The sequence below is a fragment of the Polyodon spathula genome, chromosome 3 (assembly GCF_017654505.1).
Source record: "Polyodon spathula isolate WHYD16114869_AA chromosome 3, ASM1765450v1, whole genome shotgun sequence".
In the NCBI taxonomy this organism is placed as follows: domain Eukaryota; kingdom Metazoa; phylum Chordata; class Actinopteri; order Acipenseriformes; family Polyodontidae; genus Polyodon; species Polyodon spathula.
The window spans coordinates 91,373,833-91,390,986 of NC_054536.1; the positions used below are offsets into that span (position 1 = coordinate 91,373,833).

The following is a 17,154-nucleotide window of genomic DNA, read 5'->3' on the forward strand; positions in this document are numbered from 1 at the left end:
CTATTCCACTGCCACCTGTGGACAGGAGTTCCCAAGGGGCGGTGCACAATTGGCCGAGCACCCAGGTGGGGAGGGTTTAGATTGGCCAGGGTGTCCTCAGCTCACCGCGCACCAGTGACCCCTGTAGACTGTCCCGGCGCCTTTGGGCCTGCCTAAAAGCTACCCCGAGCTGTGTGGTCCTCCGAAGCTGTAATTCCAAGGTGGTTGCATGGCGGGCCCTCAGAGTGAAAAGAAATGGGCGGCTAACGGCACACATTACAGAGGAAGCATGCAGTTACTTTCTCTGTTTGACTGTCTCGCAGGACGCTGTGATTTGGGACAAGACCCCACCCTCCTTCTACGGAGCGGATTTATTTTGTCCTTAATGTTTCTTTGAAGTTAATGTTCCCACTCTTTCAGCACCAAAAAGCCTTTCATAACTCCCCACCACTTCTTCTGATAATACATTTAGCTCCTGGTCCATAAACTTTAGCTTCCTCACTCTGTCCTCTTTGGTTGCTGTCATTGTGACACCTCTGAAGAAAATGTTACAATGAATCTTTCAGTGAACAGAAGTTGACCTGACCTCTACATGGTACAAAGTTAAACATGACAACTTTCTGCAAATTTTAATACAAGATTACTAATTATTTGCATTTGTTACAAATTCAAAATAATAAACAAAAGTGAACATGGCGCTTGCAAAACTTTGGGCACCCTTTTGTACCATTCTTAATTACTTCTTAAAAAGATGATTACTAAGGCCCAGAAAGGTTGATTCACTCGTTAGGGCTTCAATTAGTCAGGTGAAGTCAATTCCAGTGTTGAACTATTACTCTGAAGTAACTTCATACCTTCTAATCTGTCAGACTGTGATGGTTGTTCTGCCTGGTTTCAACAACCATGGGCTCCTCTAAGCAGATGTCTGAGGACTTGAAAATGAAGATAATTGGCTTTCACAAAACAGGAGAGGGCTATAAAAAACTCTCTCAATGCTTTCAGCTAGCAATTTCAACTGTCAGAAACATTGTCAAAAAATGGAAGTTAAATGGAACGGTTAAAGAAAGGGAAGAGGCAAGATCTGGATATCACATAAACTTGCCCGAAAACTAGTCAGATCTGCACAACAGAATCCACAGGTCACTGCAAAGGACCCTCAGAACAGTTTAGCTGACACTGGAGTAGTTGTTCACAGGTCCACAGTACAGTGTACCTTACACAGCAAGGATCTGCATGAGAGAGTTGTCAGAAGGAAGCCTTTTCTACAACCTTATCACAAAAGTCAGTGTCTAAAGTATGCAAAAGAAAACCTTGACAAGCCTGAAGCTTTTTGGAACAATGTGCTTTGATGAGACGAAAATTTAACTGTTTGGCCACAACCAAAGAAGGTACATTTGGAGAAAAAAGGTGAAGCATTTCAAGAAAAGAACACCTTGCCAACTGTTAAGTACGGGGGTCGCTCTATTATGCTTTGGGGATGTGTGGCAGCCAGTGGAACCGGAAATATTGTGTGGATGGAAGGAAGAATGGATTCAACTAAATATCAATAAATCCCAGAAGCTAATGTCCTAAAGTCAGTCAGGACACTGAAGCTGAAAAGAGGTTGGATATTTCAGCAAGACAATGATCCAAAACATACCTCAAAATCAACCATGAAATATTTATAAGAAAGAAGGAGAAAGGTTTTGGAATGGCCGTCACAGTCCCCAGACTTGAATATTATTGAAAATCTGTGGGGAGATCTCAAACATGCAGTGCCTGCAAGGAGACCTAAGAATCTTTCTGAGCTGGAAGAGTTCTGCAAGGAAGAGTGGGAAAAAATTCCAAAGTCAAGAATAAAAAGACTCTTAGCTGGCTACAGTAAACATTTGGAAGCAGTTATATTTGCCAAAGGAGGTGTTACCAAGTGTTAAGTGACAGGGTGCCCAAACTTTTGCACGAGCCATGTTCACTTTTGTTTATTATTTTGACTCTGTAATAAATGCTAATAAATAGTAATCCTGTATTAAAATTTGCAGAAAGTTGTCATGTTTAACTTTGTACCATGTAGACGTCAGGTCAACTTCTGTTCACTGAAAGATTTGTTGTAACATACATTTTTCCAGGGGTGCCCAAACTTTTACATACAACTGTGTGTGTGTATATATATATATATATATATATATATATATATATATATATATATATATATATATATATATATATATATATCATATATTCAAACCACCAAATTTGGGTTCACGTTGTGACAACTTGCAGATGAATCATTTAGCTCACTTTATTTGTGCATATAATTAGCTTAATGTGGCTTGCCCCTGCCACGCAGTAATTCTGGAGAAGGGATTGAAACTATTTGATTGAAACAATTTGGCAGGACACTAAAGCGCTAGGGTCCCGGAAGTGCCTGATTGGCCTGCGGTGTGCTGGGACACTGCCGTGACTGTCCTGTGCTGTGCTAAACAGGATGTTCTCAGTGTGTCGGACATTCTGAATGGTTTTATTGTAGCCTACTGTAAAGATTAATTTCAGTGGAAGTTTTAAATTGGTTCTTAAAAAAATGCACATATTTGATATAACATAAGTGGTATTGTGTTGGGTCGTAATAGAACATAAGAACGTAAGAACATAAGAAAGTATACAAACGAGAGGAGGCCATTCAGCCCATCTTGCTCGTTTGGTTGTTAGTAGCTTATTGATCCCAGAATCTCATCAAGCAGCTTCTTGAAGGATCCCAGGGTGTCAGCTTCAACAGCATTACTGGGGAGTTGATTCCAGACCCTCACAATTCTCTGTAAAAAAGTGCCTCCTATTTTCTGTTCTGAATGCCCCTTTGTCTAATCTCCATTTGTGACCCCTGGTCCTTGTTTCTCTTTTCAGGCTGAAAAAGTCCCTTGGGTCGACACTGTCAATACCTTTTAGAATTTTGAATGCTTGAATTAGGTCGCCACGTAGTCTTCTTTGTTCAAGACTGAACAGATTCAATTCTTTTAGCCTGTCTGCATATGACATGCCTTTTAAGCCCGGAATAATTCTGGTCGCTCTTCTTTGCACTCTTTCTAGAGCATCAATATCTTTTTTATAGTGAGGTGACCAGAACTGCACACAATATTCAAGATGAGGTCTTACTAGTGCATTGTACAGTTTTAACATTACTTCCCTTGATTTAAATTCAACACTTTTCACAATGTATCCAAGCTTCTTGTTGGCCTTTTTTATAGCTTCCCCACATTGTCTAGATGAAGACATTTCTGAGTCAACAAAAACTCCTAGGTCTTTTTCATAGATTCCTTCTCCAATTTCAGTATCTCCCATATGATATTTATAATGTACATTTTTATTTCCTGCGTGCAGTACCTTACACTTTTCTCTATTAAATGTCATTTGCCATGTGTCTGCCCAGTTCTGAATCTTGTCTAGATCATTTTGAATGACCTTTGCTGCTGCAACAGTGTTTGCCACTCCTCCTACTTTTGTGTCGTCTGCAAATTTAACAAGTTTGCTTACTATACCAGAATCTAAATCATTAATGTAGATTAGGAATAGCAGAGGACCTAATACTGATCCCTGTGGTACACCACTGGTTACCATACTCCATTCTGAGGTTTTTCCTCTAATCAGTACTTTCTGTTTTCTACATGTTAACCACTCCCTAATCCATGTACATGTGTTTCCTTGAATCCCAACTGCGTTCAGTTTGAGAATTAATCTTTTGTGCGGGACTTTGTCAAAAGCTTTCTGGAAATCTAAATAAACCATGTCATATGCTTTGCAATTATCCATTATCGATGTTGCATCCTCAAAAAAATCAAGCAAGTTAGTTAGACACGATCTCCCTTTCCTAAAACCATGTTGACTGTCTCCCAGGACCCTGTTACCATATAGGTAATTTTCCATTTTGGATCTTATTATAGTTTCTATGAGTTTGCATATAATAGAAGTCAGGCTTACTGGTCTGTAGTTACCTGGTTCAGTTTTGTTTCCCTTTTTGTGGATCGGTATTACGTTTGCAATTTTCCAGTCTGTCGGTACCACCCCTGTGTCAAGAGACTGCTGCATGATCTTGGTTAGCGGTTTGTAAATTACTTCTTTCATTTCTTTGAGTACTACTGGGAGGATCTCATCCGGCCCAGGGGATTTGTTTATTTTAAGAGCTCCTAGTCCCTTTAACACTTCTGCCTCAGTTATGCTAAAGTTATTTAAAACTGGATAGGAACTGGATGACATGTGGGGCATGTTGTCAGTATCTTCCTTTGTAAAAACTTGTGAAAAGTAATCATTTAATATATTTGCTATTTTTTTTCTTCATCTATGATTTTGCCATTTGTATCTCTTAAACATTTAATCTCCTCTTTGAATGTTCTCTTGCTGTTGTAATATTGGAAAAACATTTTGGAATTGAAACATTAATACGTCGTATGCTATGAAAATAAATTTTTATTTCCATTTGTTATCGCTAATAACTTCACTGATAAACTCTTGCTATTAATTTGTTACTATGGTGGTTGCTGTTATGATTATTATTATTTGGGATGGTAGGCCTATATTGTTGGACATTAACGTGATAATTATAATTTGCTTCTGAGTGCCAAAAGTGGATGCTGTTATGCTGCGTGAGCCGCCTGGATTGGATTCTATTCTACTGCTGTAAATGTCCTGTACTGTGCTAAACAGGCTATTGAAAGTGTGCCGAACATTCTGAACTGATATTATTGTTACCTGCATTATTGTTGTTGTTGTTGTTTCTCTTTGCTGACGTGTGTGTGTGTGTGTGTGTGTGTGTGTGTGTGTGTGTGTGTGTGTGTGTGTGTATATATATAAATAAACAAAGCAAAAACAAACACCTAGCTCCTCCGGAGCTCTAACTAAACAATTCTGCAGGTCCCCGACTGGCTCACAGGACGACTAAGCCCTTTACCTGGCATAAAACAAATAACCACACAGGTTAATGCAGAACTTACAATATATGACTGCTCTGGAACAGAGCACACCTTCTGCTCCCTTCTGCTCATTGGCCCCAAGTAGACTGGCTGCTGACTACTTATACCCTGCACCTGGTCCTAATTTACAATGACCCCCAGGTGCAGGGGATAATTAACAATAAACTAATTAAAGAAAAACATGCATTCACACATGTTTTTGGCGGGGAGGCTAATAAATCCCCCCTGCCGTGTATATATATATATATATATATATATATATATATATATATATATATCTATTATATATATATCATAGTAACACAGCATATAAATATACAGCAGGTGTTCAACCATTTTATATTTGCACATTATTTTCAGAATGATTTTACATTTAAATGAATGATTCTATAATGCAGTTCGTGTTAAGTTGTGACTGGCATTTACTTTAAAAGTTGAGGATTTACTGGTTTGTTAAGAGTAGACTTCAGTCATTCTTCACTTTCAACATTTGGAAATGTGTTCCTTAAACATAATGAACTACATGCTTACTAAGCATACTTCTGATTTAGGTTATACGCTGGTTTACGATATTGGCCCACAAAGTATATTTCTTTCCCAGTAAGATATATTAAGTTTACTGAGACTACAGCTCAAAATGTACTGAAAAGCATACGTAAAGTTGTTTCATACATTAAAGTGTAAATTAACTTTACAGCAAATAACTTATGTAGACGGAGGTACATTGATACAGGTATTTCGGATTCTGAAATGTTTTAATACTTTTAGATTTACAAGATAAGACTTATTTCTTTTAAGCTGTTATAAACTTTGCTCACACTGTTTGACTGAGCTTGCATGTTCTCTGGAGAACGATTGAAAGAGGAAGTAGGGATAAAAATATCTGTGCACTTGGACTGATCTGTTTGTTCTAATAGTCTGTCTGCGTGCAAGGAAAGTCACAATTAATGCTGTTCAGTTGGATTGCTTTGGTATACCAAATAAAACAAATGATGCTTCAATCAAAGTTGTTGCAAGTTTATTTTCCCTACACTTATATACTCAGTAAATATATATAGAAAATAAAAATTGAAAATAACAAAATTACAAAATACAAAAAGGGAGGAAGGGGCTTCTCCAGATGAAAGTCGTGGTGTTGGGTTTCCAGGGCATTCCAAGACATACACAAATTAAAATAAAAGAAAAGCCCAACTGTTGTCAAAAGAGACACATGTCAGCAATTAGACAGCTTGACAATTACAGTCCCACTCCCTTTTAAAACAGCTGATACAACACCCTTCCAAATCATGTTTACACAAACACTAAGTCAAAGGCCCTTAATTAGCTGAGATGCTACGGCAACAATACAATCCTGCACTGTATTCTGTGCAGTCTGCTTTAACAAGAGCTATCTCAGCTGGTCGGCTGATATTGGTAATGTTGGAATGATTTTCATATACCACATTAAAAAGAAACTGCACATGAATCTAAATTACAGTCTTACAGTACATAAGTTAGAGTACATAAGTTAAAAACTTGTGAAGAAATAGGTTACCTTATTGTAATACTTGTGAAGTCACTGTAATTAACTAGACAAATTACAGGCAAGGGCACGATTACACAACATAGTTAAAGTGTATTATGAAGCTTTCGAGGTTAGACATGACCTAAAAATAACAAGTATCTTATTGGTCTGATTTCAAGTTGCTCTGATTAGATTCCTAATTCAGTGCAAGCACCACATGTACATGTTGTAAGATACAAACTTAAAGTAAAATCGTCACACTGAGAATAACCTGTACGGCAGTATCCCAGGACACTTCCCATACCACAGTGCCTGCACTCAGCACTCAAAATGTTCTAACTACTGTAATTCTGGTCATTTACATCTGTTTAGTGAATGAGGCTAGGTTACTCTTTGAATGTTACACAGATATCCGTAGCCCAGTGCAGCACAGCTTCACAATTGGTTTGCTAAAAAAAAAGACTTATTAGCAGGCAGGCAGAATACAGAGCTGTGATACAGTAGGTGCAGATTAACCATATAGAATATGTGGGGGGGGGGGGGGGGTGTAAAACCATCCCAGTGGGCAGGACCATGACCCTTGACCCATTCCCCAGAACTGAATGACTGACTAATCAGAACTGTTCCATGAAATGTGGTAAAGATTACACTGGGGTTTAGATTGTTAGTAGTTATTTCAGTGCTGAAGACAGCATATATATATATGCACACAGTTTAGGCTTCCTAGTTACTGAAGTTAATAACTAGTGTCACAAGGTCCTCATGTGCATGAGCTTTCAGTTGCTTTCATTTTATGAGCAATCAGTCATAAGTGCTCTTGCTGTCAGTTTTTCATTGTAATTGCTTTTCAGACCCCAAGAGAGTCTTTTAATAGAACTGCTGCTGTTGCACCTCAAGAATTCAAATGAGGTAGTAGAAAACTTATTTTTTCAATTTCTGCAACGTGGAGTTTTACAGCATATTTCTAATATTGTCCCTACAGGTCAATAGTGAGCCACCAAAACTACAGCGAGATGAACAGAAAGGCCGGAATGCACTGTTAGCTGATATTCAGAAAGGGGGGCGTCTGAAAAAAGTGACTCAAATCAACGATCGTAGTGCACCAGCGATCAACAGTATGTGAACATTTTTTCAAGCTTATCGGGTTATTAACGATAATTCATGAAAATGTGAAATAAAAACCAAAGAAAAGCAGTTAATATAGTTTGTTTGGTTTTCAGCAGCTAAAGGTGCAGCTCGAGATGCAGGTAGCAGTGCAGGTCCCGTAGGGGGAGGAGCAGCTCCTGCAGTCCCCTTGGGAGGCCTGTTTGCTGGAGGCTTCCCTGTCCTGAGACCTGCAGGACAGAGAGACAGTCCCGGTAAGCACTATCCACTCATCTCCGGTTACTGTCATTTGCACACATATGCTCATATGTGGCAGGTGTGCAAGGTACAGTACTTGGGTTCTAATATTCTGTATAGTATAGTGATTTGAACACTATAGAATATTATAGAGGTGCAGTGTGACAGGGTGTGACACGATGGCTTGTGTGGTGATGTCAGACCAGGAAGTAATTACCACTCAGACAGCACTGGGGTATGTAAGCCCTGCTGCACGTTTAATAATAATAAATAAAAGGTTTAAACAATTACGAAACACTTTAAAAAACAAAACGGCACAGTGGCCAAAATAAACAGACAATACAGATACAGAACAAACAATTATTGTGTTGGTTTATACCCAGCATGCGTAGCAATGGTTTACTTTAGGTTTCTCTCTACTCACGACTCCCGTTCTGCCTCTGAACACACCAACCTCGATCAGCCAAAGCTGCAGGCTTTTATACATGTGACCGTCTCCAAATTAGTAATAAATCAATCCATCTGGAGACGGTCACATTCTGCACAAGTTTTAGCATGGATGGGGAATTTTGACCCCATCCGTGCTGTAAAATAATGAACAATAAAACATTGTGTTTTTACACACTAAACCATACAGTAAAACAGTAATAATACAAAATACACACAGGGGCAGGGTGTACCCCGTCACACAGGGTTTGGGTGTGTCTTTCTGATATCACAAATTAGTTTTATTAATTGATAAAGCAGATGTCCTGAACTTCCAAAGCACCTATTTTTACCAGTATAAAATAATATATTTTAAGTTAAGATATTGTTTGTTTTTGCTGACAAATGCCTTAAGTATATGTGGTTAATGACCCTTTGATACAATACCCTATTCAGTTTCCACTTGTTTCAGTTTCCAGACCAGCCCATTCGCCTGGTGGCATCAGAAAGCAAGCACAAAGATTTCCTGTCCCAGGCAGCAATAACGCAAGACCCGCTGCCACCACCTCCATTGCAGCCGAGACTCCCAGGCCAGCAAAGCCTTTGGATCCACCTTTTGCTTCTCGAGGGACCCCCGTCAGACCCAGCATGCTAGCACCCGGAGGGGGAGGTGGAAGGGGGTCAGGGGGAGGGGGACAGATATGGTTTAGACACCGAACACGTGGAGGTGTGGGGAGACAAGGCGAGTGGGGGTGGTGGAAAGGTCCTCTCTGGATCGTTCTGTGAAGGAGGAGGGAGGACTTCCTCCTCCTTCTGTCCTGGTCCTCCTCCTCCTCCTCCTCCTCCTCCTCAAAGTAACAAACCCACCAGGCTACAGAATCAATCCTCAACTTCTCCCCCTCCCCCTCCTCCTCCTGCTATGCCTCCTTCTGGTCTCCCTGACAGATCATCTGGGAGTTTCTCCTTCCCTCCACCTCCCCCTCCCCATCCCCCTTCCCATGATAACCAATTTAGGGATAGTCATAATTCACAACCACCGCCTCCACCACCTCCTCCCCCCTTTTCATCTCTTGGGCCCTCCTGCAACAGGTCGTCTCCCATGCCTTCTAGTGGCAATGGGGGTAATATACACACACCTTCTCCAATGGCTTCCAAGCTACCACCGACTCCCTCTCAAACCTCAAAGTCAGGCATGTCTCTCCCACCTCCTCCCCCTTTCACACCTCCTGTGGCTGGACTTCCTAGGAGGCCACCTGATGTACCAAGAGTCAGAGGTAATTTAGCAATCAGACTGACAATCGTGTCATTAAGAGAAGTAAACAAGGGTGGAGGAACGCTCTGTTACAGTAAATACTTAGTTGATTTGTATATATTTATATAATTCTTTTTTTTCATGTATTTATTGTGCATACATGCTGTTGTCAGTAATGGTGTCCCAAAGACTGAGTCTGAGAAAAACATTCTGATGGTGGGAGAGCTTACAGTGACAAATAGGCCAGAATACACTGTTAGCTGATATTCAGAAAGGGGCGCAGCTGAAAAAAGTGTCAGAAGAACAGACCTCGATTAGCACTAGTCTTGGACTAGTTCACCTAAATTAATAGTAGTCCAAGAGCAGCGCCAATCTGGGGCCATGAAACTAGCTATTGGTGTATGTTTCAGATTAATTCACCTCGAGGCCTTGTCAGAACCATGCAGTGTTAACAAGGAAATAAATGCTTTATCTAAATTGAAAAGCTGTGGAACAACAAATTTAACACAGACCAGGAATGTTTTTTTTTTTTTTTTTTTTTTTTTTTTAAATGTCTGGGGTTTAATGTGAGGTTTACCAGCTGGTTTCAAAGCCCCAGATATGAATCTGGGATGATCTAATACCACCGTGTGAAAGCTCTTGCTGTTTACAGTACCTGTTCTGCTGCAGGAAGACAAATAATGTTGGTTTATTATAATAACCCTGGTTCCCTGAAATAGAAATGTAACCATTACCGAATGGGTATTTACCTCCTAAAGACCCAGAAACCTGAATAAGATATATCAAAGCTGCTCACCAAGCCTGTGACGGTCAGTCCCCAAAACAGCAGCAAGATACTGTGGGTGAGCCTGCAAGCAATCTCAACCGAAGCACATATCTTAGTCCAGCGCGGTGTTGCTGAGCCCAGCAGCTGTGCGTGTGTTTCTGTAAATAAAACATAGAAAATACAAAAGGAGAAAAATATTTCTCCACAGAAAACAGTAATAACATAATTACAGTACACAAAATAAACATCTCGTAATTTAAAAACAGAATTTAATTGAACTCCAGCTGGAGCTACGTAGCCTGGGGGGGGGAGAGCACAAAGTCAGCCGACTTATGTTCTAGATCCCTGGGAAGGAGAGACTCAAACTGCTGGCTTCACGCAGGGCACAAGGCCACTGTGGGACATAACAAATAGGCTGTGGTGCACAATATACGCGGAATTAAAAAAAATCTGTTACAGCACTAATGAAATATCGCATAAATTATGTAAAACACAATCATTTGCGGAAATTATAGTCATAAGCAACAAGTACTTATCAGTTACCAGGCTCTCCTGTCAGGTCAGTTCTTGAAAGGAAAAATGGTGCTAAGGTCTGGGCGCTCAGACCCTTTATGCCCTCGGGGGGGTTCACCGGCTCAGTGTGACATAGCTTTTGAAATAGCTAGTGCTCCTGTTTTTCGGTTTTAATTAATTTCATTTTTCAGTGATTATTTTTAGATATTTGAGTTTTATGTAATTTTTTTTTTTTTTTTTTTCTGGGCTTTTGCTTTATATATATACTGTGTGAAATTATTGTTTTAAGTTAATTTCCAAAATGCTTAGGCATTTTTTCTGTCAAAATATGTATAGTAGTAACTCGACAGTACTTCCACACTTAAGTTGTACCTCCTTTCCTTTGCTGTCTTCCACAACTAAATCCTTTTGGTCACGGGAACATTCTGGGTTTTTTGTGTGTAGGCATTTTTGTACATTTTGTCACAATTTGCAGTTCTGTTTTAAGTCCTCTGTATCAACTGTAGTACTGCTTTAAACCCCACGAACAAGCCTCCATTCCTGATTGTAATCTTGTTTTAAATCTCGAAACTGGAGTCTCCAATAGAAATGTAGGAATGTGCTGTCACTCAGTAGTTGGGGCGGGTTTAAAGTATTCAGAATGAATCGATGTTAGATATTCAGGAAGGAGGGACATTGCCCTTTTTTTTTTTTTTTTTAATTTTAACTGGGAAAGGGGTGGTCAACATGAATTGAGTAACTGGGAACAGGGGGGGTGGGAGTGTTTTTGTGGTGTTTTCTGGTGTTATTGACTATGCACTGATTTATTTTTATTTTTTTTGTATGAGGGGTGTTTTATCGTTTCACGGTTAAAAACGGAACTAAGAAGCCGTAGATATCTTATTCAGGTTTCGGGGTCTAGGTGGTAAATACCCATTCGGTAATGTTTACGTTTCAATACTCGGCAGGTAAATGTGTTTTATTTTTTTTTTTTTTTTTTTTATCTCCAAGAAGTAACTGACATTGCTGTCATTTTAAATGCAGAACACAACAAGCTAAAGTGTGTTCACTATCAACTGCAGCTTCAGCTCTCTTATCAAATTCTAAAGTGTGTTCACTATCAACTGCAGCTTCAGCTCTCTTATCAAATTCTAAAGTGTGTTCACTATCAACTGCAGCTTCAGCTCTCTTATCAAATTCTAAAGTGTGTTCACTATCAACTGCAGCTTCAGCTCTCTTATCAAATTCTAAAGTGTGTTCACTATCAACTGCAGCTTCAGCTCTCTTATCAAATTCTAAAGTGTGTTCACTATCAACGGCAATATTGTAATATTGTGTAATATTGTGTTTAAAGTGTAATATTGGATATCTGCCCTTGGTTGACCCAGTTGTAAGAAAAGCATATGGTTTCAGATTCACTCTCACAAAAGACGGATGTGAGGCTGAACAATGTCCCTGCAGAAGAGCTGGCATGTTTGGGCTATTTACCTTTTGAGCTTTTCAAAATGCTTGATGACATTTAGTCAGTTTGTAAGGCTGTGGAATTCGAGCTTCACTGTATATTCCAATAAAACAAGGCTACGGAATTTGGGTTTCACTGTTTATTCCAATCCAGTCTTAATTTAAGTTTTTCCCCTGCAGGCGGTGGAAGGCAAGCCCCTCCTCCAGCACCACCTGCACGATCTCCAAACACAGAGCTGTCCAGCCGGAATCAGAGCCCTGCTACCCCTCACTGGCCCCCCCCCCCTCCCCCTCCCCCTCCCCCTCCTCCGCAGAAAAATGGACAGATGCACAACCTTGGTAAGCATATATATATATATATATACAGCTCTGTAAAAAATTAAGAGACTACTGCAAATTTTTCTTAAATCAGCATCTCTACATGTATGGCAGCCATTCCGTTCCAGTGTCTGTTGAATTCCAACACAGGCACACCTCATTTTACTGAATGATGTACTGATTAGGGGATCACCTGAACCAAATCTTATTTAATGAGTAAAAGTATAAAAACCACTCCTGTGGTCATCACTATCCTCTTGCAATAGGACCAGCTGGATGGCAAAACAGTGCTAGTAGTACCTCAAAAGTAATTGGAATCAAAAAATAACTATTGACCATGCCCAAAGAGTTGAAAAGGAAAGTTTTGAGTGAGGAAAAGAAGGGTTCAATTCTGGCTTTACTGGCAGAGGGATACAGTCAGCGTCTGGTTGCTTCCATCCTTAAAATTTCAAAGATGGCGGTTCATAAGAACAAGGTCAAGCAGCACACATTGGGGACAACAAAGTTACAGACCGGCAGAGGGCGAAAACGATTCTCCACTGACCGGGATGACCGCCAACTCATTCGAATGTCACTCAGCAACCATAGGATGACATCAAGTGACCTACAAAAAGAATGGCAAACGGCAGCTGGGGTGAAGTGCACGGCGAGGACGGTTCGAAACAGGCTTCTAGGGGCAGGGCTGAAGTCATGCAAAGCTAGAAAAAAGCCCTTCATCAATGAGAAGCAAAGAAGAGCCAGGCTGAGGTTTGCAAAAGACCATAAGGATTGGACCGTAGAGGACTGGAGTAAGATCATCTCTGATGAGTCCAATTTTCAGCTTTGCCCAACACCTGGTCATCTAATGGTTAGACGGAGACCTGGAGAGGCCTACAAGCCACAGTGTCTCGCACCCACTGTGAAATGTAGTGGAGGATCGGTGATGATCTGGGGGTGCTTCAGCAAGGCTGGAATCGGGCAGATTTGTCTTTGTGAAGGACGCATGAATCAAGCCAAGTACAAGGTTGTCCTGGAAGAAAACTTGCTTCCTTATGCTCTGACAATGTTCCCCAACTCTGAGAATTGTTTTTTCCAGCAGGACAATGCTCCATGCCACACAGCCAGGTCAATCAAGGTGTGGATGGAGGACCACCAGATCAAGACCCTGTCATGGCCAGCCCAATTTCCAGACCTGAACCCCATTGAAAACCTCTGGAATGTGATCAAGAGGAAGATGGATGGTCACAAGCCATCAAACAAAGCCGAGCTGCTTTAATTTTTGCGCCAAAAGTCATCCAACATCAATGTAAAATGTTTCTGAACTCCTCCTAAAAACTTTAAAACATTAGAATTGTGTTGTTTAAAAATGAATATTAACTTATTTTCTTTGCATTATTCGAGGTCTGACAACACTGCGTCTTTTTTGTTATTTTGACCAGTTGTCATTTTCTGCAAATAAATGCTTTAAATGACAATATTTTTATTTGGAATTTGGGAGAAATGTTGTCAGTAGTTTATAGAATAAAACAAAAATGTTCATTTTACCCAAACACATACCTGTAATTAGTAAAACCAGAGAAACTGATAATTTCTTAATTTTTTCCAGAGCGCTATATATATATATATATATATATATATATATATATATATATATATATATATATATAAAAACGTCACAAAGAACGTTAACTTAACATGTGATTTATAGGAAGGGTCCAGGTAATTTCTGGAAGATCGCATCAAGAAATAGTGCCAGTTGCAATGATTATTTGTTTTATGGTTGTCGATGTGTAGAGACTCGCAGTATTGTGATTATCCCCTGGCTTGATTTGAATGAAAACTGTTTTTTTTGTTTCTTCCTTAACTGTTTCAGATGACTTTGAATCAAAATTTAAGTTTCATTCAGTGGATGACTTTCCACCACCCGAGGAATACAAGCCATTTCCCAGAATATATCCAAGCAAAGAGGCAAGAGGTACAGTAAGAAAAAAGCAACCCTGCAGTGTAAAAACTGTGGATACATTCATGCAAAGTGATGCGAAATAGTGACATCACTCATGTTTGTCAGTGGTGTTCTGGAGGGAATGCTCTACCATTCGCATGTAACCTGTATATTAAACATGAAAACCAGTTGAAATTGCCTTCAATGGTTCATATTGTGCATCTTAATTGTTTAAAGAAAACTTCCAAGAGCTCAACAAAAAGGCAATGTCAGTGGAGTTGCGCAACAAACCCCCTCAAAATTTCTCACATCAGATTTTTATAATTTCAGCTATATCCTATATTAAAATGTTCTCTCTGTCTATCACTCAACCCTTCTTTACATACTGTATTTAGAATTGGATGTAAATATTAATGTTTATAAATGTTTATTTTTTATTCCAGTTAACTCAAAGCCACCTCCATTAAGAACACTGGTGAGATGAACAGCATCAGTGGTGTAAACACTGGGTTAAAACTGCACCATAGCAACAAGGAGACAGTCCTTACCTTGAAAGAGTCTCAGATAATCATCTGAAAATGTGTAATTGCTATTTTTATAAAGGCTGCATTTCTGTTACAGCCCATGCTTTGAAGGTTTCCCCAATAAGCGAACTACTTATTCCTGTGTTATACAGATGCCTTGCATTACTGCATGCACCTGAACAGAACAAGCAAAAGGTGTCAGAACTAAACCACCCAGTATTCCTGTCCATTCTCCCAAGAGCCTGCAATGCAACGTCATTTCATAATCAATTAATCCACCTTGTTACTCTTGATTGTAAAACATAATAGAAATATATTAGGTGAGGCACTCTGACACAAGCAACGCACAAATGACAAAATCATGAATTAAAGCACACACATGCAATAAATATTACATAGATTTTTAAAAATTGTTTAAAAGGCATCACCTGAATAGGGTGCAGAGTGTGAGATTTCACTGTGTTTTCTTATGGTCCTTTCCTGTATTTTGGTTTGGGACCCTTAGCTATATTAAACTAGTATTCATTTACTGTCTGTGAATGAACATGTGAACAAGTTTCCTGGAGGGGGGTGGTTGTCAGATCTATTCTAGGTGGAATAATCAAGAACATGGTAAAGGGTAATTTATGAAGTTAAAATACAATACAGTGATAGAGACTAATGTTAATATTTCAAATATATTAAACAGGATGTAACATACAACTACTATTAAATAATATACAGTTATTCTACTGAAGGTGAGTATGCTGTGTTGAAATGTAAAAACTCAGCTAAAATGTACATCTGGAAAACAGATATCATTGCTGATGTTTCTCACCAGAAAAGCAAAAATGTAAGTATTCACTCTCAGCAATGAGTGACCTGCTGTACAGAGAACGCATTTCAAAAATAAAAAGAAACAGTACAGAAATAGAAACTGGTATAGGGGTGAAACTGTGGCAGAATTCTGAGGCAGCACTGGCATGTAGCCTGACATTATTCACACGTACCTGTGTTGTTGGCCTGTCACATTTGTGAGAGGAACTCCCTTTCCACACTGTAACTGAGGCACTGCCCTTCATTGGATTGCTTTTAAAATCGCCCAGATTCCATAAAAAATAATAACCTCCTTTGGAGACCAGTTATTTGATTTTACAGTATCTGTACAGTATCTTTTACTTATGCTCATTTCTTATCACTCACATTATCTGTTTAGTTTGTGCAGTCTCCTCCAACGCAAGCGAGGAAACACCCTGCGCTTGTAAACAGATTCCTCAAGAAGTCACTGATGTGGATGGAAAGCACCTCAAATTACTCGTGTGCAGAATATTTAGAAAATCACTTCCTCGTAAACATTTTTAAAATTTACCTTCACTTTTGGGGAAAAAAAAACCTTTGGGATTGTATTTTATAGACACAGCCCCCTCCTGGCTTAAGTATGTAATTGCAACAAAAAAATCTATCAATTCTATAGGGTGTTTAAAAATTACTTTTCAGACTTTATGTAAAGAATATATATTTTTTGCTACTGTTGAAATGTTAAGCTGCTGCCCTTGGGGAATTATCGTGTATTTTTGATGTAATGTATATGCACAACTACCCAAACCAGTTGTTAAGAGTATTTCTGTGTATACGAGAGATTTGACGTCCTTGTTAAATTCCAAGCTGGCTCAAAACAACAGCAAAAAAATAAAAAAATGTTAACTATCAATTAAGTTCTAATCAAATTACAAGTTATAAATATGGTTTGCGAATAAAAACATCAAGAAATGTAGTAATCTGCAAATGAGACCAAAGAACACAAGTCATACTAATGGATTAGTGTTTACATGGTTATCTTTACTCAAGTATACACCAAATATGGCTTATAAGTAGTAGGGCTTCTGTTTTTCGGTTTTGTTTAATCTCATTTTTTCGGTGCTTGTTTTCAGCTATTTTAGTTTTATGTAAATTGTTGGTTTTTTTTTTGGGGGGGGGGGGGGGGGGGGGGGGGGGGGGGGGGTCGACATGTATACTGTATAAAATTATTGTTTTTGGTTAATTTCCAAAATACTTGGCTGCTTTTTTTCTGTCACAATATGTATACTTGAAACACTTGTACCTCCTTTCCTTTGCTGTCATCCACAACAAAATCCTTATGGTCACGGGCATATTCTTCTGGGGGTTTTTTTTTGTGTGTTTAGGCATTTTTTTTACATTTCACCACAATTTGCAATTGTGTTTTAAAGTCCACGAGTGTGTGAATCAATCCTAT

General features: G+C 39.2%; 1 protein-coding gene across 1 annotated transcript in view; it reads left to right on the plus strand.

Annotated features, from left to right (window-relative positions):
• LOC121309590 (WAS/WASL-interacting protein family member 3-like) overlaps positions 1 to 16,849 on the plus strand; it is a 28,463-nt gene extending 11,614 nt beyond the window's left edge. Inside the window, exons 3-9 of the mRNA XM_041242587.1 lie at positions 7,403 to 7,535; positions 7,641 to 7,778; positions 8,660 to 8,857; positions 8,976 to 9,461; positions 12,339 to 12,497; positions 14,329 to 14,430; positions 14,841 to 16,849. Of these exons, the coding sequence (XP_041098521.1) occupies positions 7,403 to 7,535; positions 7,641 to 7,778; positions 8,660 to 8,857; positions 8,976 to 9,461; positions 12,339 to 12,497; positions 14,329 to 14,430; positions 14,841 to 14,881 (1,257 nt within the window). The 3' untranslated portion in view covers positions 14,882 to 16,849. The remainder of the gene's footprint in view (positions 1 to 7,402; positions 7,536 to 7,640; positions 7,779 to 8,659; positions 8,858 to 8,975; positions 9,462 to 12,338; positions 12,498 to 14,328; positions 14,431 to 14,840) is intronic.
• The last annotated feature ends 305 nt before the right edge of the window (positions 16,850 to 17,154 follow it).